The sequence below is a fragment of the Thermothelomyces thermophilus genome, chromosome 2 (assembly GCF_000226095.1).
Source record: "Thermothelomyces thermophilus ATCC 42464 chromosome 2, complete sequence".
Lineage (NCBI taxonomy): Eukaryota > Fungi > Ascomycota > Sordariomycetes > Sordariales > Chaetomiaceae > Thermothelomyces > Thermothelomyces thermophilus.
In genome coordinates this window covers 4,594,962-4,620,098 of record NC_016473.1, presented here as the reverse complement: position 1 = coordinate 4,620,098, position 25,137 = coordinate 4,594,962, and the positions used below count along the sequence as shown (strand labels likewise).

The following is a 25,137-nucleotide window of genomic DNA, read 5'->3' as shown; positions in this document are numbered from 1 at the left end:
CCGTGCTTCTTGTTACGTAGGTGCCTTTCCCCGACCGCGTGGTCGAGAGAATAATAAACGGTCGAGACCGACTTCGGCACTCCACACCCTCCTGTTGAATTTCATCCCCGTCCCGCACCGATCCCAACACCCACTCAAAAGATCGGTATCGGTGTCCGGCCCTCTCGACGACGGAGTTGCTCCTCGATCCGATTAGCCCGCCGCTCCTTCCCCCTCCCCCTCCTGCCCTGCGTCATTGTCGTCGAATTCCAGGCTGAAAAGAAAATCCCCGGACCGGCAAAGATGTGCGGCATTCTCGGTCTCATCCTCGCCGACTCGACGAGCATCGAAGCCGCCGTCGACCTGCACGAGAGCCTCTACTACCTCCAGCACCGCGGCCAGGACGCCTGTGGCATCGCGACATGCGGGGCTGGCGGTAGGATATTCCAGTGCAAGGGCAATGGCATGGCCTCCAAGGTGTTCGAGGACGGCAAGCGGGTTGCCGACCTGCCGGGATACATGGGCATCGCCCACTTGCGGTACCCGACGGCGGGAACGAGCTCGGTAGGGCTTCTTGCCATTGCATCCACCTGTCGTCTTGTCTTGTCTGTCATTGTCTTGGGGGGCTGACTGGCTGACCCTGACCCTGCTGCCTTCGCACACAGAGCGCCGAGAGCCAGCCGTTCTACGTCAATTCCCCCTACGGCATCTGCTTCGCGCACAACGGCAACCTGATCAACGCCCCCGAGCTGCGCGACTTCCTCGACAAGGAGGCGCACCGCCACGTCAATACCGACTCGGACAGCGAGCTGATGCTCAACGTCTTCGCCAACGCCCTCAACGAGACGGGTAAGGCCCGTGTCAACACCGACGACATCTTCAGCGCGCTCGCCCAGACGTATCAGCGCTGCCAGGGCGCCTGGGCCGTCACCGCCATGATCGCCGGCTTCGGCATCCTCGCCTTCCGCGACTCGTTCGGCATCCGCCCGCTGATCATGGGCAGCCGGCCCTCGCCCACCGTCGAGGGCGGCACCGACTACATGCTGGCCTCGGAGAGTATTGCCCTCCGCCAGCTCGGCTTCCGCCATTTCCAGGACATCCTCCCGGGCCAGGCCGTCTTCATCCAGAAGGGCGGCAAGCCCCAGTTCCACCAGGTCACCGAGGCCAAGGCCTACTCGCCCGACGTGTAAGTAGTGCCTGCACCCCCAGATACGCATTGGTTGTCGTGCGGCCGTCTAACCGAGAATGCTGGTGATTTGTAGCTTCGAATACGTCTATTTTGCCAGGCCCGATTCCGTCATGGACGGCATCTCGGTCAACAGCAGCCGGCAGAACATGGGCGCCAAGCTGGCCGACAAGCTGCGCGAGGTGCTGGGCGAGGACGGCATCAAGGAGATCGACGTGATCATCCCGGTCCCGGAGACGAGCAACACGGCGGCGGCGGTCGTGTCGGAGCGCCTCGGCAAGCCCTTCTCCAACGGCTTCATCAAGAACCGCTACGTGTACCGCACCTTCATCCTGCCCGGCCAGAAGGCGCGCCAGAAGAGCGTCCGCCGCAAGCTGAGCGCCATGGAGTCCGAGTTCCACGGCCGCGTCGTCTGCCTCGTGGACGACTCCATCGTGCGCGGTACCACCAGCAGGGAGATTGTCAGCATGGCGCGCGAGGCCGGCGCCCGCAAGGTCATCTTTGCGAGCTGCGCGCCTCCCATCAAGTACCCTCATATCGTAAGCCGAGCTGATTGTCCCCCCCTCCCCCCCGGGGGAACGGAACCTTCCCCCTTTCGCGCCTAGCCGTCCGAGAAACTAACAGCCCGACACAGTACGGCATCGACCTGGCCACCCCACAAGAACTCATCGCGCACGAAAAGACGCGCCAGGACATTGCCCGGCACATCAACGCCGACGACGTCATCTACCAGGATCTGGACGACCTGAAGTCGGCATGCATGGAGGCCGCGCCCGGCGGGAGAGTCACCGATTTCGAGGTGGGCGTCTTCTGCGGCAAGTACCGCACGCCCGTGCCCGAGGGCTACTTCGAGCACCTCAACGAGAGCCGGGGCAAGAAGCGCAAGATCGCCGAGCAGGCGGTGCCGACGCCCTCAACAGCCCCCGGCAGCGGCGGGCCCGTCAATCTGGCAGCTAAGCGCACACTCGTCGACGGCGGCGCTGCCGGCTTGGGACAGGCGGGAGCCGATGAGGATGTGAACGGGGAGGACAAGATCGCCGCCTTGGCGAACCCGCCGAACAGGCAAGATATCAGGTTCGTTTCTTTTTTTTTCTCTCTTGTCTCTGCTGTTGGCGTTCGTTCACGAATAAGGGGCTAGTTGCTAACGGGTGTTTTCTTACCTCTGCTCTCTTCAGCATTCATAACCTGGCGAACGAGCCGACTACCCGATAGAGGTGGGCATGGTGTTTGCTCAATTTTGTTGAATCATCGAACTGTTGCATGCACGGAGCCTTGAAACGGGGCCCGACGGGTGTAAAAAGAAAAAAAAGGCTTAGAGCATTCTGGCATGTCCAATAGACGGATAGAGAAGAAGAAGAAACGGTTGGCTTCTTGTTGCGCCTGATGGCTTGTGCGGGGAGCGAAGGGCAAAACAAAGAGAGGGTCGACTATTTTTCTTTTATTGCTCAAAAGGAGGATGCCCGTTGGCCGAGAAGGAGGTTCACGCCGTGGGTGGCAGGGCTTGTATCTAGCTCGTGTACCTATTGTATGTATGCATGGATTGTACATACATGCATACACATGGCCAAGGGCGGGGTGGCGGTCTGCTACAATTGCGTTGGCAGCGTCGATGGATCGGAGGGGGCAAACAATAGGAATGTGGTATGAATGGCTCCTATCTCCTTCTTCCTCCTCGGTTGTGTGGATTACGAGGGGTCTTGGTTCATTAGCTCCATCCAACTGTCCCCTTTGCAGTACTGCCTGCTCATGGTGTGTGTTATGTACGGATTACTTTCGGCGATCTGTGGCATTTTGTATCCAATGGTAACTAGAGCGTACTTCCATTCCGAGGACAAAGGATAAAGAAGTATGTTCATCTGCCACCATTCTGCCATGTTCGACAACTCGATGGCCATAGAGAGCAGTCCAGCAGCTCGATGGATCAATTGGAGAAACAAACACTTGGTACTAAACATCGCCTTGTAAAGAGATACCAGTTACGGTACCGGAGCGACGAGTAAAAAATGAAGGAGAAAAAAAACGAGGAGTCGTTGTGGACGTACCGCGGATCGAACGCGGGACCGTCTGTAATACAATGAGGCATTGCAAAACAGAAATCATACCACTAGACCATACGCCCGTAGACTCCTGTGACGATGTAACCCGGGTTTAGGGAATATCAACATGCCCAAGACCCCGCGTCAAACTTAGCCATGCCCAGTGATGCTTCTTCTCGGTCTTGTCGCTTTGAAGAACACTGCACACGGAATTGATACGTGCTCTTGACCATGTGAGATTGCAAGACTGTTGTTCTTTCCAAGTCCAGAACCTCCGGGGGCTCTCTCGGCCTGACGCGCCATATATCAGCTCGGTCGTACACGCAGATGCACATACCTTATTGTCCAAGGCGCTCAGCAAGTCGCTCAATGGATCTGTCGGGCGCCCCGCCGCCAATGGGTTCCTCGAACAGGCGTCCGTGGTTCGTTCCCGGCCACTGAAAAAAAGTTCCCAGACACCCACGAAAGCCTGCTTCCATTTGCGCAACGAGCACAACCACTAGGGGAGAGAGAAACGAATAAAAAGACAGGAGAGGAGACAAGAAAAAAAGACGATCCTCCCTGGATTCAGGGATTCAGGGACTGGACAGCAAAAGATCGACCCGACTGGGACTCGAACCCAGAACCTTTACCAGCCACGTTTGCTCGCGCTCCCTTCGACCTGGGAGAGTCGAGAGGAGTCGGGAGGAGACCGGAAAGTAACGCGCTACCATTGCGCCATCAGGCCGGCCGAGTTGATTTGTTGGGGTTGGCTGGCGGGTTTGCTGTTCATGACGGCCGGGCTGCTGCTGGTCCAGAAAGTGCGACCGGTGGGGTGGCCAAGCAAAAGTCTGTGCAAGTGATGATGTCGATTGGTTCGATTCGGTCGTGTCTGGATGACCCGTGCTCCACTCCCACCCCGCTGCTTTCGGTCAAATGTCCCCTCCCCCCTTGACGTGCTTGAACGTACGATAGATGTCCATTACTGAGCTCCAAAGATGGCTGTTGGTTTGTTGAATGCCTGCCTTCCGTGCAGAAGGGCGATGCCGAACAAGGAAAGAGGTAATCAAGCACGACATGGAAACCGACACGCGCATAGGAACAGAACATCTTACCTATCAGGGTTAGGGCAGTGCCTTCTTTCTGCCGTCCGTGAACGATTGCACACCACCTTACAATCATCACTGATTAAACGAGAAACAAGAACAACGAGCAGTGAAGCCTCCAAAGAACCGAAATAAAAAAAAAATCGATATAAAAAAACAGAGGATCTGGGAGGACCCTGGATTCTAGTGCGGTTTGTGTGGATCGAACACACGACCTTCAGATTTAAGTTCCTGAAGTTTGGACTTCAGTCTGACGCTCTCCCAACTGAGCTAAACCCGCTGATGATTGGTCAATCATATGGGAAAACAAAGCTCATCTTGTGGGAGAAAGGGTGGAGTCGTGGAGGGTTAAGACGGAGCCGGCTGGGATTGTTCTCCGTACTAGAACGGAGTGCGGATCACACTACGGATCCGTATATCAGGAGGTTCTCGGCACAAAGGTGGGGCGAAAACAACTCCAGAGCCACTCCTCAACGAGGTTATGTGTGCTACACTACTTAGTTGTTGATACTCAGGTATGCTATGGACAGGCAGACGGTTATTAGTAGTTTGCGTGAAGAGAGAGAGCAACGTTAGCCGTGACAAGCACAGAACGGATCTACACCGCTATGCGGTTCGATGCGTGTTCGTTTGTTTGCAGTCATTTTCGAATACCTGGAGGAAAAGGGAACAAGATCAAGGGCGAACAAGAAAATAAATGTGAACAAATAGCTAAATTCCAGGGATGATGTATAAACAAGCTCAGCTATATTTCTGTCATGAACAGTCCGCCCTTACCTATCTCATGACCGTGACCGTGGCAATTCACACTAACGCCGTAACACGGACCTTTCCCACAGGGGCTCCGATAACAATTAGACTTGATGTAAGTGGTTTTCCTAATTCGGCAATGTCCAAACAAAGGCGTGCCCTCCACGTTGTTTCGAGAAGCTGAAGTATAGAGCATCATAAGTCGACGCGGTTATGATGGTCTGAAATCCGTATGTTGATTCTCATGCCATTTCTCGAGCGGCCCTGAAATCCCCCTCGCTTGGCACGGCACCTCGTGCGGGGAAATTAAAGATGCAGGTCCCCAGCTCTCCGGACGCACTCGTGGGAATAATACCCATGGAATCTATCCGGGCGTCGGTTAGGGCGGAATGGAGCCGACAGCCTTGGCCTTCGGGCTGACTGGTTCGGCTGAAAGGTGAACAACTCCAAATCGAGAGGGTTGGCGTAGCAGGCGCGTCTATCAATTACGACCTTCAGCGTTTTTGGCAGGGCGAAATGATTGCTTGTTGCCCTTGCTTGTCCCGGGTCCGCGGTGTTGGCGTTGTGCCGGGGGTTCGATGCATGACAAGTACGAGTACGGATAGGTCGATCCCCTGAAATAGGAAGGAATGCTGAACCTATCCCACACCGAGCACACTCTCTTTCGCCCTCTCCCCCTTTCCCTCCCTCATCACCACCACCACCACCACTTCATTGTCGGCCGCCGCCCGCCCGAGGCGCTGCGCGGCGCCATCACGCGCCACATCCGCGCCGTCGCCGGCTACTACCGCGGCCGCTGCTACGCCTGGGACGTGGTCAACGAGGCGCTCGACGAGGACGGCACCTACCGCAAGAGCCTCTTCTACAACGTCCTCGGCGACGAGTACATCCGCATCGTCAAGACCTTCGAGAAGCTGATCCGCGAGAAGCCAAAGCCGGGCTTCAAGCGCAAGAGGAAAACCGTAGCAGCAAACTAATCCCAAGCTGAGTATACTGTACATGATATATGCATTCTATGCTCGCTTCGTAATCAAGAAGGAAAAAAAAAAACATATCTGTCGCCATACATTAAGAAATAAATGTCCGTTCCGTCTCATGATATACCAATCCCTGGGAAACAAGATGACAGAAAAAAGGAAATAGAGTAAAAATAAGATAAAGGAGAGAAAGGGGGAAAAATACAAGCAAACTCCTAACCCCCCGGCACCGACGAGAAAACACCTTCAGATCGTAACCGTCCCAACGAGCGGCAAGTCCCTGCTGCTGCCGCCCACCTCGATCTTATACTCACGACCCCTGACAAGCCGCCACTTCTGCGCCACCACATCCCACACGCTCAGGTCCCTCCTCGTCAACGGGAACCGGACGGTCGCGGTCGCCGACGCGTTCAGGAACGGCTTCTCGAAGCCCCTCAGCTGCCTCACCGGCGCCCCCTCCGCGGGGATCCCCACGTACAGCTGCGCAACCTCGGCGCCGGCCACCTTCCCGGTGTTGGTCACCTCGGCCGACACCTCCACCAGCACATCCCACAGGTCCTCCTGGCCGCCCTCGACGACCCGTCCCGTCGGATACTCGCCGAGCCGTCCTGCGGAGGCCACCTTTTCCACCACCAGGTTGTCGTAGGCAAACGTGGTATAGCTCAGCCCGAACCCGAACTCGTACCGCGGCGTGATGTTCCGCGCGTCAAAGTGCCGATAGTCCAGGAACACGCCCTCGGTGAAGTTGCTCTGCGGGAACCGCGCGAACATGCTCCCCTCGGCCGCCACGTCCGGGCCCAGCACGGGATAGTCCGACTCGTTGCGCGCCACCGTATACGGCAGCTTGCCCGACGGGTTCTCGTCCCCGTACAGCAGCGACACCAGCGCGCGCCCGGATGCCTCCCCGGGCAGGTGCGCGAACAGGAGGGCCGTCACGTTGGGGTGGTCGATGAACTGGTCGACCAGGCGGATCCCCGCATTGTGGATGACGACGATCGTGTTGGCGCAGCGGTCTGCGACGTGCCTGATCAGGCCGTCGGTGTAGTCGTCGCGCGCCCCGGGTCGGTCGGCGGCCTCGGTGGCATAAGCGTTGCCGAAAACCAGGCAGGCGTCCGACGCGGGATTGACGAAGGGCTCTCCGCTGACAAAGTCCCAGAAGAGGGCCGTGCCGTCGTCGTATGCCCGCTGGACCAGCGCGTCAAAGGGGGAGACCATGGCGGCCGGCGACGTGGCCCCGGACCCGCCACCCGAGTAGATGGTGCCGTTGAAGGCGATGGGCGTGGAGCCATACTCGCCGGGGAGACCAAAGAAGCGGCCGCCGAACTCGGTGTAGTTGAAGGACTCGGAGCCCCAGAGCCAGGGCGATTGGCCGGGTGAGGGATTGTTGTGGTCCGGGTTCTTGGCCGAGTAACCGAAAACAGACAGCATCTTTGGTTCTCTCAGCGGCAGGGCGTTTCGGGTGTTCTTGACCAGAACGTGACCCTCGACGGCACCGTCGAACAGTGTTGACCGGAAACTGGAGTTCCTCGCGTCGACAATCCCGTGATTCCTCGTGAGATCCGTGGGCATACCGATACCGGGCCGTGGGAAGTCCCGATCCTGGCCCAACAGGTACCATGTCGCGAGCGTCCTGCGGCTGTTAGGAGGCAGGCGGTGATAAAGCGGCAACGAGGCGGCATTTACCTGACGACCATGTCGTCTACGCGAGTTTCGGAAACCGAACCATTGTTGACGGCGTCGACCAGATGCGGACCCCAGAGAGCATCGCCATTCGGCATGGCAACATCCATGCCTGCCAGTGCCGCGGCGACCCCGGCATGCTGGGCGCCCCAGTCGCTTACGACCCAGCCCTGAAAGCCGAGCTCGGTCTTGAGTAACCCGTTGAGCGCCTTGCTGTTTGCGCAGCCGTACGAGTTGTTGAGGCGTTGGTACGAGCACATTATGTTGCAGCTGCCGGCGCGGATAGCGTCTTGAAAAGGCCTGACACATTATTATTAGCAGGGGAAGCAAGAGCAGGAGCTCACGACTTACCATAGATAGAACTCGTGCATGGTCCTATCATCTATGTTTGATGACACCGACTGGATGTCGCCGGAGGGGTTTCGGTTCGTCTCTTGCTCATTGGCAATATAGTGCTAGTGAATGTCAGCCGGATCTGGTATAGATATTGGGAGGGAGGATTCAGCAGAGGAAGCAAGATGGAACAAGGCGTAGTGTGAAAGACACCGAGATGATGGGAAGAAGAGACGTTACCTTGGTGCTGGTGATGACGCCGGCTGCTTGGACCGCCGTGACAGTCTCGGATACCAAAACTCCCGATAAATAGGGGTCGCTTGAGAAGCCTGATCGATTTAAATTAGTAACCAGCCGCGTCCATACTCTTGGGGGAAAAAAGTTGGATTACCTTCCCAGTTCCTACCGCCCAGCACCACTCGACCAGCTGGCCCGACGACAGGCCCCAGCATCACATTGACACCCTTGGTCTTGAACTCGGCTCCCATTCCAGAACCCCGCCGGCGGGCGAGAGCCTTGTTCCAGCTGGCACCAACGTGGATACCGCTCGGCCAGGTACTGACGAAATCGGTGCCGCGGAGCCCATTTCCCGCATCGCTCAGACACATGCCCGGGAATTTGAGGCGTGGAATGGCCGGGAGAGAGCCGGAACAGCCGGGAAATGTGCCATCGCCGGCAGTCAAGCTGACCTACCCACCCCCGTCGCTCATCAGTAACATCACACGCAGCCCGCTCGGGAACAGGCCACTCACCTTCTCCTCAAGCGTCATCCTCCGCACCAACTCCCTGGCTTTCCTCGTCGCCTCTACCCACTTGCCTTCACCACCCGTAATATTCGCTACATCACCGTTATTAGCCGCGTAAGATATGATGATGAAGAAAAAGGAAAGGAGCAAGACAAAAAAAAAGGAATTACTCACGCGAGGGATACACAGGTGGCGACAGTCCGTAGAACCACGAGTCATCCTTGATCACCCCCTCCCCATCCTCGCCTGCCGACGCAGAGTCCCCGTCCCCGCTGCTGCGGGTGCGCAGCGCGGCCAGCCCGGACAGACCGCCGCCAACGATGAGCAGGACGGCGGCGACGACGAGGGCGATGCCGCGCTTCGTGCGGAGAAACGGGAAGCGCTGCGTCAGCCTTGATTGTCAATTGCCTTTAGAGGCCGAGGCAGCGGCCATGGCGGCGGCGGCGGTTGTGGTGGCATTGTCTGCGATGAGGGGCTTGGAGACGGGGTTGGTCGTCGACATTGTTGTATTGTACAAATGTGATGTGTTGGTTGGCTGAAGGATGAAGGATGACCTGGGAAACCCGGATTGGCGGGCCGTGGCAGATAAGACGTACTGCGGCGTGTGCAGAATGGGGTGTTCAGTTTCAAGTGAAGAACGCAATTCTGCGATCTTGCGGAACGGACGAGAGGGCTGCAGTTGCCTGGTCAGTCACTGGTTGGGTAACTACCCTACATATGTATGTAGGTAAATACGGCTTCTTGAACTTTCTATTTGGATTTACAGTGTACTGTACAGTCGAAATCCGATTTGAGAAAGCTCTCAGCAACGCGACGGGGACAGCTGCATTTCACTTTGACGACCAATTACTTGAGCACCTCGGGTTTTCTTGTTTACTCCTGTCAGGTTATTACTTTCAGGTTGGTCGAAGGAAGTCGTTGGTCGTTGTTACCTCCCATTACTGTTGTCTTGTGCCGTGCGGGGTCACACAATAACCCGAGACAACCACAGCACACAAAACAATGGAACGCAAAAGGTTAGTTGAGGGATGAGGGACTGCTCAAGAGGCTCAGCCAGCTATATGTCTCCCGTACATGGAGAGACTTTCAGACAGTGACCAATTTGCTAACAAGCACATGTAGTGCTGCTTTCCCCGTGAAGTGCTGATTAGTGTTGGTACCCCAACCTCCGGCGTGGTGAGTCGAAAACGGTGGTTGGCGGTTGGTTGGCGGGGTGAAAACGCATAAGCGGGCGGGGCCGCATCAACAGACTTCTGAAACGAGGAGACTAGACCAATTCAAGCTGCTCGCCTCGTGGCGCCGCCTTCATCATCCCTTATCGCCAGTCCGATGCACATCTGCAGAGTGTGTCTCACGTTGTCTCCCGACGCAGAGACAGCGTGCACAGTGTGTTTCCTCGAAATAGAATCCCTTTTTCTTTTGCTATCTCAAAAGAAAAAGCAACGGACCCTGTACGTAGTGACAAGAGATCCACGTGGTTGCCATATGGCAGACAGTAGGCTGAGACGGTCGATCCGGGGAAAGAGTCCACTATTATTTTTGCATGCCTTAACAACGCTGGTTATTGCGATTTTGAATCTCGCATCAAACCTACTTACAGGAGTATTCCGTGCATGCACTCCGAGACGCGATAGTTACTTCCCCTTCACATCTAGGCAGCTCCATTTTCGCTCGGGCTAGCAGTCGAAATAACTAAAGAAAAAAAAATCGAAATCACGGGATAGGAGGATTCGTTCGGTGCGAGGTTGATGTCAGAAAAAGCAACAGTGGTGCCGATCGCCCGGAAAAGACTGCCCCAGCCGGTCTGAACGCCCCCGCCGATCGGCCGAGACCGCGGCTGGGTTCCGGGAACAGCTGGAGACAAAGGTTATGTTGTCGGGGAGTACACTAGTGTATTCGAAAACCGAGCTTCCTGGGACCTCGAAAGAGCCACATGCTAAACTACGCTAGTGGGTTATAGTGTAACGTTAGCGTACCTAAGGTGCTGCAAGCGATTCCTCGATTACACAGTAGTGTAACATAGTACGGAGCTACTCCGAAGGACAGGAACTCTCAACAAGCCTCTCCCACTTTACTCGTACTATACCCCCACTGATAGGGGAGACTGCCAACCTCCAACTAGCCAAACTCCTTTGCATGTGCACTGCGCTACAATACCCGGTAGCTTAGTGTCCGCAGAACAAGTACGGATAACTAATCCTTACCAATCCTTTCCCACGCAGGTGCCACACCCAGCTCCTCGGGTCCACAAAAGCACACCCGCCAAGCCGTTACATAAGCCATGGCTTTCAAGGGCAAACGTGGCAAACGTGGTCGAGAATGCCGATCCTCCCCTCAAAATTTCCGACCTCAAACATGCTATTCTCATTTGTGAGCGACCTGCCTAGTGTACTCCGTAGTCACCAAATTGTCTTCCAATCCCCTCCAATCGTGTCGATTCGGGCAAGCAAAACTTAAGTGTTAGGCTCAAGAAGGCCCCATCCGACAAGAGGAAGGAGAAACCACTTGGAGTGAAGAGCGTGCACTAGATCAATGTACTAAGTAGTACGGTTAGTAGAAAAGCCGCCTTAGCATCTTATCGCAAAAACTTTAATCCTTACCTCCGTTATATTGTACGGTCCGTGCGGAAGCGAAAACGAAGTTGTCTGCCGATCAACAATTTGAAACCCTCAAGAATATCACCATCCTTCAGGAGATTGTTCTCTAGGCTGGATAACATGGCTGTGTTGACCGCAGCAAGGGTCTAGAAGGTCAAGTCAAGCACGCCAAGGTAAGTACAAATACGTATTCCATACCTCACATACATGTAGTTATACAAAAGTACCTCCCCACTGTCCTGCAGCATATAAGGTACGGAGTGTAGCACGTTAATATAAGGTAAGCATGGTCTGCTTCTCCACCTCCCCCTTAAACGTAAATTGCCCCCACAAGTGCACAGAACTTGGGTGTGGTGGACGAATTAAACTTTAGTACATCTCCGTTGACCCGCCCAAGTGCCGCGTCCTTCGCCAATGGTCATTCTTCCTTCCACGCTTCCTCCTGCCCTCAAACACAAAGGCCATGCACTAAGGTACTGCTCCGTTGGCATCGGCTCAATCCGGTCATGATTCCATTTTTGTTTGCGAGAAAACAAAAACGCTAGACATCTAATTCCACCCAGTGATCTCCTATACCCATCCCGTATCCAAGGCTTCCAGAAGATTATTCAAACAAGGGGAATGAAGCTGAGAAGGTGAAGTAGGGAAAGAAGGATAACAAACGCTACGCCCAGCCGCTAGTATCATAGTGTAGTGTATATATACAACGAAACAAGGGGTGTACTGCGTTACCTGCTGGTAACGCAGTGGAATCCTTTCAAGACGTGGATGGCAGACTCGTCGGCGTTTGGTGGGGCGTGCGTGGTCAGACCCTATCAAGAATACACTTGTTAGGAACAGCGCCACGGGGGGATGTGAAGCTTAAACAAAAACAAACGTTTGGTATCGTAAAGAGAGGATAAGAAGACAATAAAAGAAGGGGTCGGCTGCTGCTCCCTTGCGCAACCGTGCCCCGGCAAGGCTGCTGGCCGAGCAGTCCGCAGTGGATGCTTACAGCAGGGGATCCGGTTCGCCTGCAATTGGGCCTCCCCAGCCCTGGGGGAGGGAAACAAGAGCAGTCGAGGATGCAAACATCGTGTTCTTACAGAATGAGCTGCTTCAGGTTCCGCTGGATGATCATGTCCTGGACGGAACCCATTGTAATTTTGAGGAGGTTTGTGTCGGTGGCGTTGGTGAAGTGGCCGTAGATCTCCTTTTCTGGGTTGCGGTTTAGGGCGCGGAACTTGTCCATAAAGTAGTGGCTGGCCTTCTCCCAGTCGTTCGGTGGCCCCTGGTAGTCGGTGAAACCATGGTTTGTTATCGGGCTCTTGGCAAGCTTCTCCTTGAAGAGATCCATCTTGTTGAGGAAGAGGATGAGCGCCGATTTTGTGAACCAGTGAGAGTTGGCGATCGACTCCCACAGCATCAAGGCTTCGTTCATTTGGTTCTGTCCCAAGTCAGCTCAGTTCTCGCTTCGGCACCAGCAAATCCCGGGGCCACGCACGCCGTCCTTGTCCTCAACCAGGCACTGATCGTAACCAGAAATGGCCACCAGGAAGAGCAGGCAATTGACGTTCTCAAAGCAGTGAATCCACTTCTTCCGCTCGGAACGCTGACCGCCGACGTCGAACATGCGGTATGTGAGCTGGCCCAGGTCGAAGACGGTTTCGGTGATGCCGGTAGTCCGTAGCCTTGATCGTAGGAGATCCTGATCTGTCGGGACGTAGTTCTTGTCCCAGAGCCTCTCCACGTCGTTGCAGAAGCTGTAGAGGGCCCGTCAGTCCCTGCATGCCCGTCCAAAACAACCGCCAAAACAACCGCCACTTACTAATCGAGGTTGTCATGCAGGGCATACTCGTTTCCCTTCTCCATCGCCTTCCTGACGCCCGCATCCGTCCACAGTCTCTTGACGGGCTCCAAGTACTCTTCTGGTAACGGCTCATCAGCCGTCATCTCGTAGTCGACCATCATTTGCGCCATGTGTTTCTGTGGACAGCCGATTAGTATGTGGCGACAGGCGCTCGACTAGAAAGGCCTGAGCTTGCCTCGTTCTCTGGGTTCTCGAAAGCGATGTTCAGATCGTTCATCGCGTCGGCAATCAGCCGGAATGACTGGAGGATATTTGTGAACACCACGGGCTTCCATTCCATCTTTTCGTGTTTGCTAAACCCCTGCGCGTAGATGAGCTTCATCTGCTTAAGGACCGTCGACTTCCCGGACTCTCCGGCACCTGTGCAAAGACGCAAGGTCAGCTGTACGGCCCGGCCGCCACACGAAATAAAGAAAAAAAATCGCGATTTCGCACCTAGAAGCAGAAGCTTGACCTCTTTGGCCATGCGCTTTTCGTCTGCGCGAATCATTTTATCAAGCTCGCGCGACCGGGCAGCGCCCGCCTCGTCGCTCTTCTCGCGGGCCCCGAAACACATCGTGGTGGCGCTAATCGGCGAACAGGAACCGGGTGGTCAGGTTTGAGTCCAGGTCGAAGGAGCCAGAGATCCTGGCGATATTCGCTGACGTCGATTACCCGTCTGTGTGGAGCTTCCCGCTGCGCGGTTTGGGCGGCGGGGCTGCTGAGAAGACCTATGCCACAACGATTGAAACGCCCACCGAATCAACTGTCGAGGAACCCAGTGAGCAGCCGGCTCCCTTTAGAACCCGCCACGAGTGTGGTGGTGCCGATGCAAGGCTCGAGCTGTCTTGGGGAACCGAAGCAATGCCTCCCGGATCCCTCCTTTCAGAACTGGGCTTTTCCGACCCCCCCGCTGCTTCGAATTGCCTATCGTCGAGTCGCCGAGGCGGTGGTGACGGGGATCAAACAAGTCGGATGATAAGACGAAGTATGAGTTGGGGGGTACGCCTTCGAAAAGTGGCTGGCTATTGCTATGAGTTATTTCAAGAGGCGGAGCATCAGAGCCGTGTCGGCAACCGTACCATCAGAAGGCGGGAAGAATCGACAGATTGAAAAGATTTCCAGATTGACTGGACTTCTGTCCAATGGACAGTGGGCCGGGGGGGTTACACTACGGAGCAGCCCAGGTGCGCGCAGACTCTCCGTCTTGTACGGAGTACGGATTTCAATTCGGAGCCAGGTCAGATACTGCGTAAATTAGTCAACCACCTGGTATTTTGCTTTTGCAGCTTGCGACACCCCAAAGCCATGCCGGGACAGGGCGTAGCTTTCCATTTTCGGGGTTCTGATGGAGCCCCCTGCGGCATGGAAGCAGCAGGGGTGGTGGTGGTGGTATCTTAAGGTGGGGCGCATTCACGAGCTCCCCCTCTCGCCTGTTTCCCGTGTCTCTCCCCGGATCGCGCGGCCGGCGCCTCTCCTTCTGTGCTTCTCGTCCAGTGCGAGTTGGCACCCAACCGCGCCGCCAATTTGCGCGGCCAACAACGTATGTATGTGCAATCAACACAGGGCACCGCGCGGCAGAGCTGCAAACCCGCGGCTATTTCTGTACTGCGCGGCAGAGTCTGTAGGGTGCGCGACAGAGAGTGGCCCATTCGGGTTCTCCCGCGCACGCAGGTCATTCAACGGTGCAATGGTCGATCACAGCCGGATTCGTTCCAGTTTCATGACGGCGTTCCACCGGTTCGCAGTCTCTTGAGTCTACTAGTTAGTTATGTACACATAGCTCCGCATCAAATCCTTGGCCATATGGGTCGGCCTCCTGGCGCGATTCCGCGAGTTATCGGGATTCCGACCCTGCTCGTTCATCGGCCACAAATAGGTAGTATACACTACGAGTGGGCCTGTATGTGCAAATACCCTACGCTACCATAGTACGGATACAGATTAGAGGTACCGTACTAGTTTAACTACCTTACACTAGGTACTTTACATCGCTAGCATACCACGGATTACTAACTCGTGCATGAGCCGAATTCGTCTCGCTGACTTGTCTTTGGCCACAAGAAGTGCTGCCTCCGGTCCAGCTGTAGTCTATCCTCGTGGCCTTAAGCCCAGAAACCAAGCTAATGTCACTTTTTTGCCCCTATTCCTCCGACAGACGCCTTGTCTGAGTTCGAGAAAAACGCCCCCGGGCTCAGGAGATCGTGCGCGCTCGCTAGACCGATAAGAGTTCGGTACAGTGGGTCATGGATGGCTCAGAAGCCAATGACGGGCCCTGCTTCTGGGAAGGAAGGGAGGCCGCGGATGCGCTTGGCGCAGGACACGCAGTCGCGGTCCCATCGCCCACTCCGACTCCACGCGAGCTCTCTGCGCGAGGAGCATGAGAACAGACTGCCGCTCGACATCCGACTGGCCCATCGCCATGTCCTGCGGCTTCCTTCCCCTGAAATGACGGGCTTTGGTGGTAGTTAAGTGGAAACGGTTAGCTCCATTCCCGGTTGAGCCACAAACCCTCTTACAAGCGCTACTTTTACTTAGTGTACAGTTGTACTGTACATACATACACGCATAAGTTATTCCGGTCATTTTGTGATTGATTTTTCGTCGGCGGTAATCATATTCTCACCCTTCAGCCCTTCAAAAGGGCAAGACGACGGCGAAACACGACATGTCAGTTGCCTCACCGTGCCTCCCACAACCATGCCCTCCATATCTCTGCAAAAATTTCCTGTGGCGTTTGACTTGTCGCAGCACGGGTGGGATGCTGCAAAAGAAAGGATCGATCAGCACAGTGCCTTCCATAAATTCACAGCGCACTAATTCTGCAAGCAGGGGTTGGGAGCGAGCGATATTTAGCGTGTGTTTCAGAAAGCCAACGTTTTCCAGAACACCAACGCGCCAGGAACACGGAGAGAGACAACCCTTACGAAGTACTGCGTAGTGTACTCCGTATAGAGGTTATCCGTCGTGTATGTACGTATGGACGTATATACATACATATAAAGATTAGAAGACATAGAACACCAGTGCACCTACGTAGTATACAAGCTCGTTGTTCTCACGCCACCTGTAGTTATAGGTTCAATGCGAGATGGCGACCCATGGGTGGCGTGATGCATGTACAGTATACTCCCACCAGGCTAGCTACCCAGCCATTCTCAGGGGTGTGCAGACCCCGAAGAGAAATGGGTCGGGGGAAAAGCGAGCAAAAAAAAACGAACAGGGCAACTGCCGCGGAGTGCAGTGCGCACGTTGGAGCCACCGGATCATCACGAGGAGGTGGACACAAATAAGATGAGGAGCATGACAGCTTATTCGGCGTGATGCTAACTCCACAGCCGGGAGAGGACCGGGGACGCTGAGATGTTGTGTCTTCGGCCGCTCCCTCCGGCGCTGATAACTAGTTAACCGTTTCCTCCCGCCTCCTCCGTCCCGGAACGCCGAATCAGCCAAGCGGAGCCCCACCCGGGCACCCGTCCGCTCGGGGCCGTGTCTGGCTCGACAGAAAGCTCCCTTATCGGCAAGATATCATTCTTGGCCATCGCATTTCTCTAGATCGGCCGTCACAAAAACATGCTATGCCTCGGTGAAATTGAGATTGAAGTAGGAAGCACCGCTGAGGCAGGCCCCTCTACGCCGAGCTGCGGCCGCCAGGTGACTGATGCCTAGATCGGTCAATTCATTCCATGGACTCCGGCCGCGCTCTTTACATGCACCACACAAACACTTTGCGGCTCTCCACACTTTGGGCATCATTGGTCCCGACCGACTCTTGGGTTTACCACGTTTTTATTCGCTCACCCGTGTTTCGGCCTACACTAAGGGCCGGCAGCCGACTGAAAATTTTCTGCACAAGCACCAGGAATTCACTTGCTCGAAGTCCCCCCTCAATGTCAAGCAGCTGACACAAGACCGAAACTACCCCCGCCTTGACCTCACTGGTTCGCGTCAAATTGGCGCTGTCTTGCTCACGGCGTCTTCTCCTCAAGCCGCCGCAAATCTTCGGTTCCAGTCTCCTGAAGAAGCCGCGCCTCAACCAATTTCGCAAAATGGGTGACATTACGCACGCGACCATCAAAGGTGCGTATTGTTGGTATTTTTCTTGTCGTTTTCCTGGCTCCAAAATGGTGGTGGGCGGCTTGATCGATAACGTCTACCCCGCCATCCTCGACCCGAGCCCTGTCGTCACCCTCCCTATACAGCGCCTTCCTTGAACGCCTTGCGGCGCAATTGGCACTGCTGACGTGCCCGGCATCGATGGTACCCGCGTTTGACTCGTAAATGAAGAACGAAGCTGTCGCTCTTGGGGGATCCAGCGACTCCTTCCGCAGCGCTGCTGTACCATCATCGAGCAGGGAACCCCGCGCTTTCACATCAGCGCAGCCCCAGAGGGCGGCAGACAGGCGCAATCACTGATTGCCGTGCCCATCTCGGGCGGGCGTCAAGCGACGCAATCGCGTTAGACTGGTTCTTCCGGCCGTCAATGTATAGCCAGCCTCGCTGACACAACCTGCAACCTACAGATGGGTGGTTCCGCGAGATTTCGGACATGTGGCCTGGTAAGTGCACAACCCAGGAGTTGTCGACCCAGATCCCCGGGGCCATTCCTAACTCCGCCGGGCAGGTCAGGCCATGACCCTCCGGGTCAAGAAGGTGTTGCACCATGAGAAGAGCAAGTACCAGGACGTCCTCATCTTCGAGTCCACCGACCACGGCAACGTGCTGGTGCTGGACAACGTCATCCAGTGCACTGAGCGGGATGAGTTCTCGTACCAGGAAATGATCACCCACCTGGCCATGAACTCTCACCCCAACCCCAAGAAGGTTCTCGTCATTGGCGGCGGCGATGGCGGTGTCCTGCGCGAGGTCGTCAAGCACGAGTGCGTCGAGGAGGCCATCCTCTGCGACATTGACGAGGTATGCTTGGAATGCACACCATTCCCACCCCTCTCACCCCGGGGAGCCTCGAACCTACCAAAGTCCAGCCCGTCGCTCACACGTCCTAGGCTGTCATCCGCCTCTCCAAGCAGTATCTGCCCCACATGGCCGTCGGCTTCAACCACCCCAAGGTCAAGGTCCACGTCGGCGATGGCTTCAAGTTCCTCGACGACTACAAGAACACCTTTGACGTCATCATCACGGACTCCTCCGACCCCGAGGGCCCGGCCGAGTCGCTCTTCCAGAAGCCCTACTTCCAGCTGCTCCACGATGCCCTCCGCGAGGGCGGCGTTATCACCACCCAAGGTTGTATGTCTCATTTATTCAAGAAGGTCGAGACCTGGGAGGAGCTGTCCTTGTTCTCCGGGCCAGGCACCCGATATGCCTGATCCAGCCTTGTATCTCTCAGGAGGCTACCAAGTGGTAGTTCGTCTCGGCTTTTCTCTTGGCGACGAATATCCTCATTTTTTTTCGATGTTTTATGAGATTTCCGGTCCTGGTCATCCACCCTCACTTCTCCCTTTCCCCCTCCCAGAAAACCCCCAATCCTACCTGGCTCCTCCATATGGTTTATATAACCCCCAGCTCAGTTTTCGGCTCGACCGACTAACGCCTGAGAAAACCACGACAGCTGAGAACCAATGGCTCCACCTGCCCCTGATCACCAAGCTCAAGAAGGACTGCAGTGAGATCTTCCCCGTCGCCGAGTACGCCTACACCACCATCCCGACCTACCCCTCGGGCCAGATCGGATTCATGGTCTGCTGCAAGGACCCCAACCGCAACGTCCGCGTCCCCGTCCGCACGTGGAGCAAGGAGGAGGAGCGCAAGCTGTGCAGGTACTACAACGCCGAGATTCACAAGGCCAGCTTCATCCTGCCCACCTTCGCGCAGCAGGCCCTCGAGTGAGGATAAGATCGCCAGCCAGGGGAATGAAAAAAAATGAAAAAGAAAACGTGTTGGAGAGTATGTGCCTTACTCAAGGGAGGGGGTTAAACCGGGAAAAGAGAGATTTCGCATCTAGCATCTCAAGGTGATACGGCAAGAGCTGCTTGGGGGAAAAAACAGAGACAGCCGTCCTTGGCCGGCCAGATAAAGCTGCTACAGCGGCAGGGCGTAGAAGGCCCGGCGGGCATCTGGACAAGAGCGAATAAGAAGCAAAATAAACTCCAGAATAGACTTGCGTCCTCTCCCCCACTTTCCAACCTCCCCACCATCAACAACAATCCCCCCACCCTCTCCTCCCCATCTCCTCTCAGTGCACTCAATACGAACTCGGGATCCACGAGAGTTGACCACGCGCGTTTGAATTGATGGATTATTATAAGTGTTACAGTAACCTCACACGCACATCCTACGGTTTTACGCGACTCACGTCTGCATAGACATCAAACCGTCTCTGATCCCTCAACGGGATCCCCTTCCTCGCCTCCTCAATCTTCTCCCCGTCCAGGTCCGCCACTACCACCTCCTCCCCTTCTCCGGCCTCTACCAGCACCTGCGCCATCGGATCCACCACCAGACTGTGGCCCCACGCGTGGTACCCGGCGCTCATGTCGCGGGCCGGGCTGCACATGGCCACGTAGACCTGGTTGTCCACGGCCCGGGCGCGGGCCAGCAGCTGCCAGTGCAGGGGCCCCGTCGTGAGGTTGAAGGCGCCCGGGTACACGAGCGCGAAGCAGCCCCGGCGGGCGGCGATCATGGCGAGCTCGGGGAAGCGCACGTCGTAGCAGATGGCGATGGCGACGCGGCCGTACTCGGGCAGGTCGACGAGGGCGAGCGAGTCGCCGGGCGACAGCACGTCCGACTCGCGGAACGTGATCTTGCCCGGGATCGAGATGTCGAACAGGTGCATCTTGCGGTACGTCGCCAGGAGCTCGCCCGTCGGCGAGAAGGTCAGCGACGTGTTGTAGTACGTCTTCTCATCCTTCTTCTTCTTCTTCTTCTTATTCTCTTCCTCCTCGATGGTGTCCTGGCCCGAGGCGCCGGAACCGTCCTCCGTCGTGACGACGAGCTCCGGGATGGAGCCGCCAATCAGGTAGATGCCGTTGTCGCGTGCCATGGCCGAGAGCGCGTGGAAGGATGGAGACTGCTCGGGCGGGGGCGGGGATGGGAGGAGGCGCTCGGCGTAGGTCGGGAAGTGGTCGCATCCGTAGGGGGAGTTGAAGCACTCCGGAAGGACGACAATCTTGGCGCCCGTCGCGGCGGCTTCGCGGACCTTGACGGCGGCGTGGGCCAGGTTGGCCGCCTTGTCCGGGCCCGCGGCGAGTTGCACGCACGCGATCTTGACGGGCTGCTTGAGAACGGGTGAGCGCGGGGCGGATGACGCCATCGTGCGGAAGAAGAGGGACGCTGATGATGGTGGGAGAGGTTGTGTTGCGAGGGAATGGCGGGTTGATGCCCGGCTGAGCGTGCTTGAGAGGACACGGAATGTCCTCCAGGGTAGTGGTGGTGTCCGCATCGCGGAGGTAAGCGGGGGTGGGGGGATTATGCGAGGTGTGTGCTCCGGGCGGCGTTGATTGTTCGGAAGGTTATCGGCGCGGGGTCCTTTGAGTTCAAGTGGGTCCCCAGTCGGATCACGGCTAACGGCGGCAGGAACGCGCCGGGCCGTCCCATCGTTGAACGCTCAAGCGGCGGCGGTTGTGGTTTTTAGTCGATAACGGAAGGCACTCAGGCCGGCAGGAACAATCCTACCAGCACTGGCAAGTGAAATCTGATCCGAGAAAAAAATTAAAGTGAATATCCTCCTGTGCAAGATTATCCCCTCTCGATAACCACCTCATTCTGCGACTGAGACGCTACATTCGAAACCCCGGGTATCTCGGCGGCGTTCTACTCGAAACCTAACCATTGAACCGGGCAAATGAAAATTGGGAGATTTACTCTGAAATTCTATTTTTTTTTTCGATCGAGTCCAATAGCATTTGTTGTCCGGTTGTTTCCTTAGGTGCTTCTGCTCTAATCCGCTTTCAGATCGCACCATGAACTGGACCGAAGGCAGTCTTTACCGCCATAACCGTGGCCGGCTGCGCAAGGTCAATCCAGCCCGTCAACGCCAGAAGGAATACTTTGCTCGCGCACGTGCTCGTGCTGCTGAACGGAAGGCTGCCGAAGAGAACGGGCATCCTCCGATATCCTTCCTCCAACAGCGCGGCAGTCCCTCCTCTTCCTCCCAATGCTCTTATGCCTCCAGGAGGTCTGGTTCTTCGTCTGGGCGCCGAGCCTCACTCAGGCCAAGCGGTAGGCGGACTGAAACGAGCGAAAAACAAAACAAAAACGCTCTGAAGACAGACGACAACCCTCTGCCAACCATAAGCCGCTTCTTCCAGGAACGGTCAGGTGGAAAGACCGTCACCAACCCCCAGGTAGAGTATAACGAGGAGGCCTTGGAGCGGATGAGGCAGAAGTTGCTTGCCAAAAAGGACTAGGTGTCCTTCCGTGAGCCTCTGTTAACATCTGCAAAAACCCCTTCAAACACCAGCTCACAGGATCGAAGTCCTCAGTCCAGCCTACAGGAAGCCACGAAGAAGCGACCTCACATCGTTAGCGAGGGCAATGCGTTGAAGCGCAGAAGACAGCAGGCGCATTCATTACTCCGCGGTGATGTAATAATCCAGATTGGTAGCCAGGAGAAACACCCAGGAGAGACCTCCAGCATCCTCAAATCGAGGGCCTCGGATTCAGTCCCCAGCTCGCAGGCGTACCAGAGCGGCCACCGGAAGCCGGTAGAGCCCGAGAGCGAATATGGTAAGGGATTCCGCTTTTGGTTGTGGCAAGTTTGATCTGACACCACCTCAGGTGATCTTGCGAAGGGTTCCCCGCCAGACAAGGTGTACCCGCGATCTTTGCTGCCCATGAGAGAACCATCCGAAGATCAGGGAGGGAGAGGAGAACAGCGTTGCTGCGTCTCGAGCGACGCAGAGGGTCGCACCCTAGTTTCTTTCCCCGAATTTTCCCACCCGCTTTCGATACGACCTGTGCCTGAATCGTTCTTTCATCTCGAGAGTTTCGACTCCGAACATACCGGCACTGTCATGGCTCAAGTTGGTCGGGCTGAGATTCCCGTACCGCCCTCCCAGGAACCTGAAAATACCAAGTGGTTCAATTGGCTGGCTCAGCCCAGCAGCCCCGTCAGCAGCCGGGTTGCCGTTGAAGGAAGTCGAGTGTCTTTGGAGCCTCGTGTCAGCCCTGGAATTAGCGAGTTTCGCCCGCCCCAGCGGGCCAAGCTTCCGCCCTCACTCCCAGCGAGAGAAATCACTCCAGGAGACTCACATCAGATTGACACCAGACAATCAGAAGACACCGGCGAACTGCTTAGTTCTAGCGACTCCTCGAAAATCCTATATCGGTACGAGGAGCTAGTCCACAGGCTTCGGAAGTTGGAAGGCATTCAAATACGTCGCACACCATCATCAGCACACTATGTTTCCGAGGTGAGCAAAGAGGGCAGCACGGAAATTGTTGAGAACCGCGAGGAGCGGACAAACTCCGTCTCCAATCACGACGACTACGAGGGTAATATCACCACCGAGGTCGAGGGCCAGAAAGAAGACTGCGCTGCTAGCGATGGGAGAAGAGCAGTCAGTCGCACCAAACCCCCCGATAGCTCGGATCACCAGCCACGGTTAACTGAGCAACAAGTCTATGCAGAACCGGACGGACCCGATCCGGAGGAGGCCTGGAGATCATTCGTTTTCGGCAATGATGATGATAGTGACGCAGTCGGTAAAGCAGCATTTGAAGAAGCGAAACATGATGCAACATGGAGCAATCAGCCACCGCCCTCTCCGGTTTCTCATGACAAGGCTCTCCAATCCGATGGGAACAGCAACATGGCAACAGTCGGCACCTTCTCTACATGCTGTGACAATGAAACATCCAGGAATACGGAGTCATACTCGGCCATTGAGATGTCCGGAAGCCTCGAGGCTACATATTTTCCTTCATCAACAGGAACAGGATTCAACGTTACGGAAACCTCGAATGACTCTGCTCATGACTCGAATATTGGAGTTATTGCTGGTTCTAGCACTATTCCAGATAATGAGAGTCCCATGGACCTTTCAGAGAGCGATAGGTCTGCTACGTTTGCTGATACCAGTACATCAGCGTCACACGCCGCCGCGGCTTCGGTAACAACCTCGATGGTCGTGGCCACAGAATCGAGCGAACCAGGAAGATCGGTGGCTCACTTTCGCTTCAGCCAGCCCAAAGTCTTTGTAGGGAGCAGATCGAAACAGACACAAACCGAACGCGCCGTGGGGCCAAGCCTCGGGATCACTTTGAATAGAAAGGGAAGGGGTCGCCCAAGGAAGCGAGCGAACGATGGCCGGGCTGATATCCGGGCCTTGCCCAACTACAGCAGCGATCCGATCGAGGACTATGACGACGAAGGGTCGGTGCGTAAGAAGGATAGAAAGGCTTCCAAGTCGCTATTCCAGAAGCTTGAACTGGTCTGATGGGATGTCCCCGGTCTGGCCGGCTTAGTTGCCTCACTCTGTGGGTTGCGGCCGAGGCCTTGGTGGCTACTGTCGGCGAGCTTGACGTGCCCTTGTACTGTACTTCACGCCAGCTGGCTTCGGATAGCAACTTCTGAAACTTGCTAGGCGGATGCCGCGGTGATTCTCCAGCTATCCGGGTATCCGCTTGCCCTAACACTGCTGAACTCAAGCCTCGTCCTGGGATGAGCTGACTCCTTGCCACAATAGCATGACACCGTGCTGGTCCAACTTGTTTTATCATCATGGGCTTCGACTGTCACCGAGTGGGATCTGCCGGATGATCAAGGTTTAGCTAAATCAGTCATCGGCACGTCACCGGCTTCCTGAAGCGGTAGAAGCTGGTTGAAACCGAGAGAACCCTGAGAACCTACATACAATTAACGGACGTGTACTACGCATACAGGAGCATATTGTGCTCCTGACACGCAAACACACAAAGTTTTTTTTACTGAGCTTACTCCTGTTCTAGAACCTCTCGACGGCCCGTTTGTGGGAGGCACCGCCCCAACGCATTACATTGAAGCACGCCACTAGCAGGCCCAGTTCTCTCGCACAAGTTGAGCTAGAACAACGCGAGCATTCTCCCATTGGTTCTCGTCCTATGAGGCAAGCGTCATCGACGTAAGCGTACCCTTACCATGAAAGCTTCGGAGTATCAGTAGGCCACGGGGGACCCTGGAAAGAAGGGCGGGAAGCGGGATCGGAGCTGCGCACCAATACATGGTAATGTACGACAAAGATACTACGGACCTTCTTCGGTCTCGAGCTGTGCCCACAAGTACTCTACACAGGAGACATGACTCGAAGTTAGCCGGCAAAGCCCGAAGTCAAGGCTTGGATGTCATCGGCGAGGGGATATGGGACCGGATGGATGTCCGAGCGCAGCCAGAGGGAGTTGCTGTTGTATGTTACATACTGTACTCCGTACTAGATACGGAAACGTGACAGGCACATTAGAGCGATACGGCATGTACGGCTAGGTATGTGTGCTCGTACTGTACTGTATGTACATACATACATGCAGGTAACTCTGCACGCAGTTCGAATGTATGGGCTATTCTCTCTTGTGGTTTGTGTTGCCCGTATCAAAGCTGATATCATGCGTCAAGAAACGAGGACATGAACGCGTGTGTCTGAAAGTCTTTATTCGGCTACTCTGTGGCACCAAGCTCAATGCGCCTTGACCTGCTCGTTGACCTCCCAACGTGTTGAACCGAGCCAAACACATGCATAACCTATGTATGTGTCCACCTGCCCGCAGTTCCGTTGACGCCACCCCTTCCCTCTCCCGTTTTGGTCCAGCCCTTCCAGCCCCATTCGCCATCTGCCAAGCCCCTTGCTTTTTGTTTTCTTGTTCTTTTATTTTCTGTTGGATAAAAAAAAAATTGAAAAGAAACGAAGTGACCCGGCCGCCGGTGTCATCGGTATCCTTTCTGCCGGCCACCCTCTCCTTTGCAAGCGCAACACTGGGATATCATTGGTATCTGTTTCCGGCCGTGAT

At 55.7% G+C, this 25,137-nt stretch overlaps 7 protein-coding genes and 3 non-coding genes across 10 annotated transcripts; 4 read left to right on the top strand and 6 right to left on the bottom strand.

The window, feature by feature from the left end:
• Window positions 1-51: 51 nt before the first annotated feature.
• Window positions 52-2,499, top strand: MYCTH_2302511 (uncharacterized protein). Its single transcript, XM_003662145.1, has 5 exons — window positions 52-543; window positions 645-1,165; window positions 1,242-1,704; window positions 1,800-2,239; window positions 2,341-2,499. Exons 1-5 carry the CDS (start codon window positions 283-285, stop codon window positions 2,375-2,377), a joined length of 1,722 nt encoding a protein of 573 aa, XP_003662193.1. The 5' UTR covers window positions 52-282; the 3' UTR covers window positions 2,378-2,499.
• A 699-nt stretch (window positions 2,500-3,198) lies between these two features.
• MYCTH_t65 lies at window positions 3,199-3,284 on the bottom strand. Its single transcript has one exon. It is a non-coding gene; the product is annotated as a tRNA-Ala (tRNA).
• Window positions 3,285-3,799: 515 nt separating this feature from the next.
• On the bottom strand, window positions 3,800-3,928 carry MYCTH_t64. The gene has a single exon. It is a non-coding gene; the product is annotated as a tRNA-Arg (tRNA).
• Window positions 3,929-4,473: 545 nt separating this feature from the next.
• Window positions 4,474-4,566, bottom strand: MYCTH_t63. The gene has a single exon. It is a non-coding gene; the product is annotated as a tRNA-Phe (tRNA).
• A 1,099-nt stretch (window positions 4,567-5,665) lies between these two features.
• Window positions 5,666-6,013, top strand: MYCTH_2125938 (glycoside hydrolase family 10 protein; the record flags this gene model as incomplete). Its single annotated transcript, XM_003662144.1, has 1 exon — window positions 5,666-6,013. One exon carries the CDS (start codon window positions 5,666-5,668, stop codon window positions 6,011-6,013), a length of 348 nt encoding a protein of 115 aa, XP_003662192.1.
• A 33-nt stretch (window positions 6,014-6,046) lies between these two features.
• Window positions 6,047-7,646, bottom strand: MYCTH_2302509 (glycoside hydrolase family 3 protein). The gene has a single exon (XM_003662143.1). The coding sequence runs from the start codon at window positions 7,580-7,582 to the stop codon at window positions 6,260-6,262; it is 1,323 nt and encodes a 440-aa protein (XP_003662191.1). The 5' UTR covers window positions 7,583-7,646; the 3' UTR covers window positions 6,047-6,259.
• Window positions 7,647-11,597: 3,951 nt separating this feature from the next.
• On the bottom strand, window positions 11,598-13,917 carry MYCTH_2302506 (uncharacterized protein). The gene is made up of 5 exons (XM_003662142.1): window positions 13,654-13,917; window positions 13,394-13,578; window positions 13,177-13,334; window positions 12,853-13,111; window positions 11,598-12,795 (listed from the first exon to the last, which is right to left on the bottom strand). Exons 1-5 carry the CDS (start codon window positions 13,772-13,774, stop codon window positions 12,451-12,453), a joined length of 1,068 nt encoding a protein of 355 aa, XP_003662190.1. The 5' UTR covers window positions 13,775-13,917; the 3' UTR covers window positions 11,598-12,450.
• A 2,971-nt stretch (window positions 13,918-16,888) lies between these two features.
• Window positions 16,889-19,378, top strand: MYCTH_2302498 (uncharacterized protein). The gene is made up of 5 exons (XM_003662141.1): window positions 16,889-17,277; window positions 17,721-17,756; window positions 17,822-18,114; window positions 18,204-18,444; window positions 18,767-19,378. The coding sequence occupies exons 1-5, from the start codon at window positions 17,247-17,249 to the stop codon at window positions 19,042-19,044; spliced, it is 879 nt and encodes a 292-aa protein (XP_003662189.1). The 5' UTR covers window positions 16,889-17,246; the 3' UTR covers window positions 19,045-19,378.
• Window positions 19,379-19,396: 18 nt separating this feature from the next.
• MYCTH_2302496 (uncharacterized protein) lies at window positions 19,397-20,691 on the bottom strand. The gene has a single exon (XM_003662140.1). The coding sequence runs from the start codon at window positions 20,465-20,467 to the stop codon at window positions 19,490-19,492; it is 978 nt and encodes a 325-aa protein (XP_003662188.1). The 5' UTR covers window positions 20,468-20,691; the 3' UTR covers window positions 19,397-19,489.
• A 1,298-nt stretch (window positions 20,692-21,989) lies between these two features.
• Window positions 21,990-23,594, top strand: MYCTH_46784 (uncharacterized protein; the record flags this gene model as incomplete). The annotated part of the gene is made up of 2 exons (XM_003662139.1): window positions 21,990-22,496; window positions 22,650-23,594. 2 exons carry the CDS (start codon window positions 21,990-21,992, stop codon window positions 23,592-23,594), a joined length of 1,452 nt encoding a protein of 483 aa, XP_003662187.1.
• Between the last annotated feature and the right edge of the window lie 1,543 nt (window positions 23,595-25,137).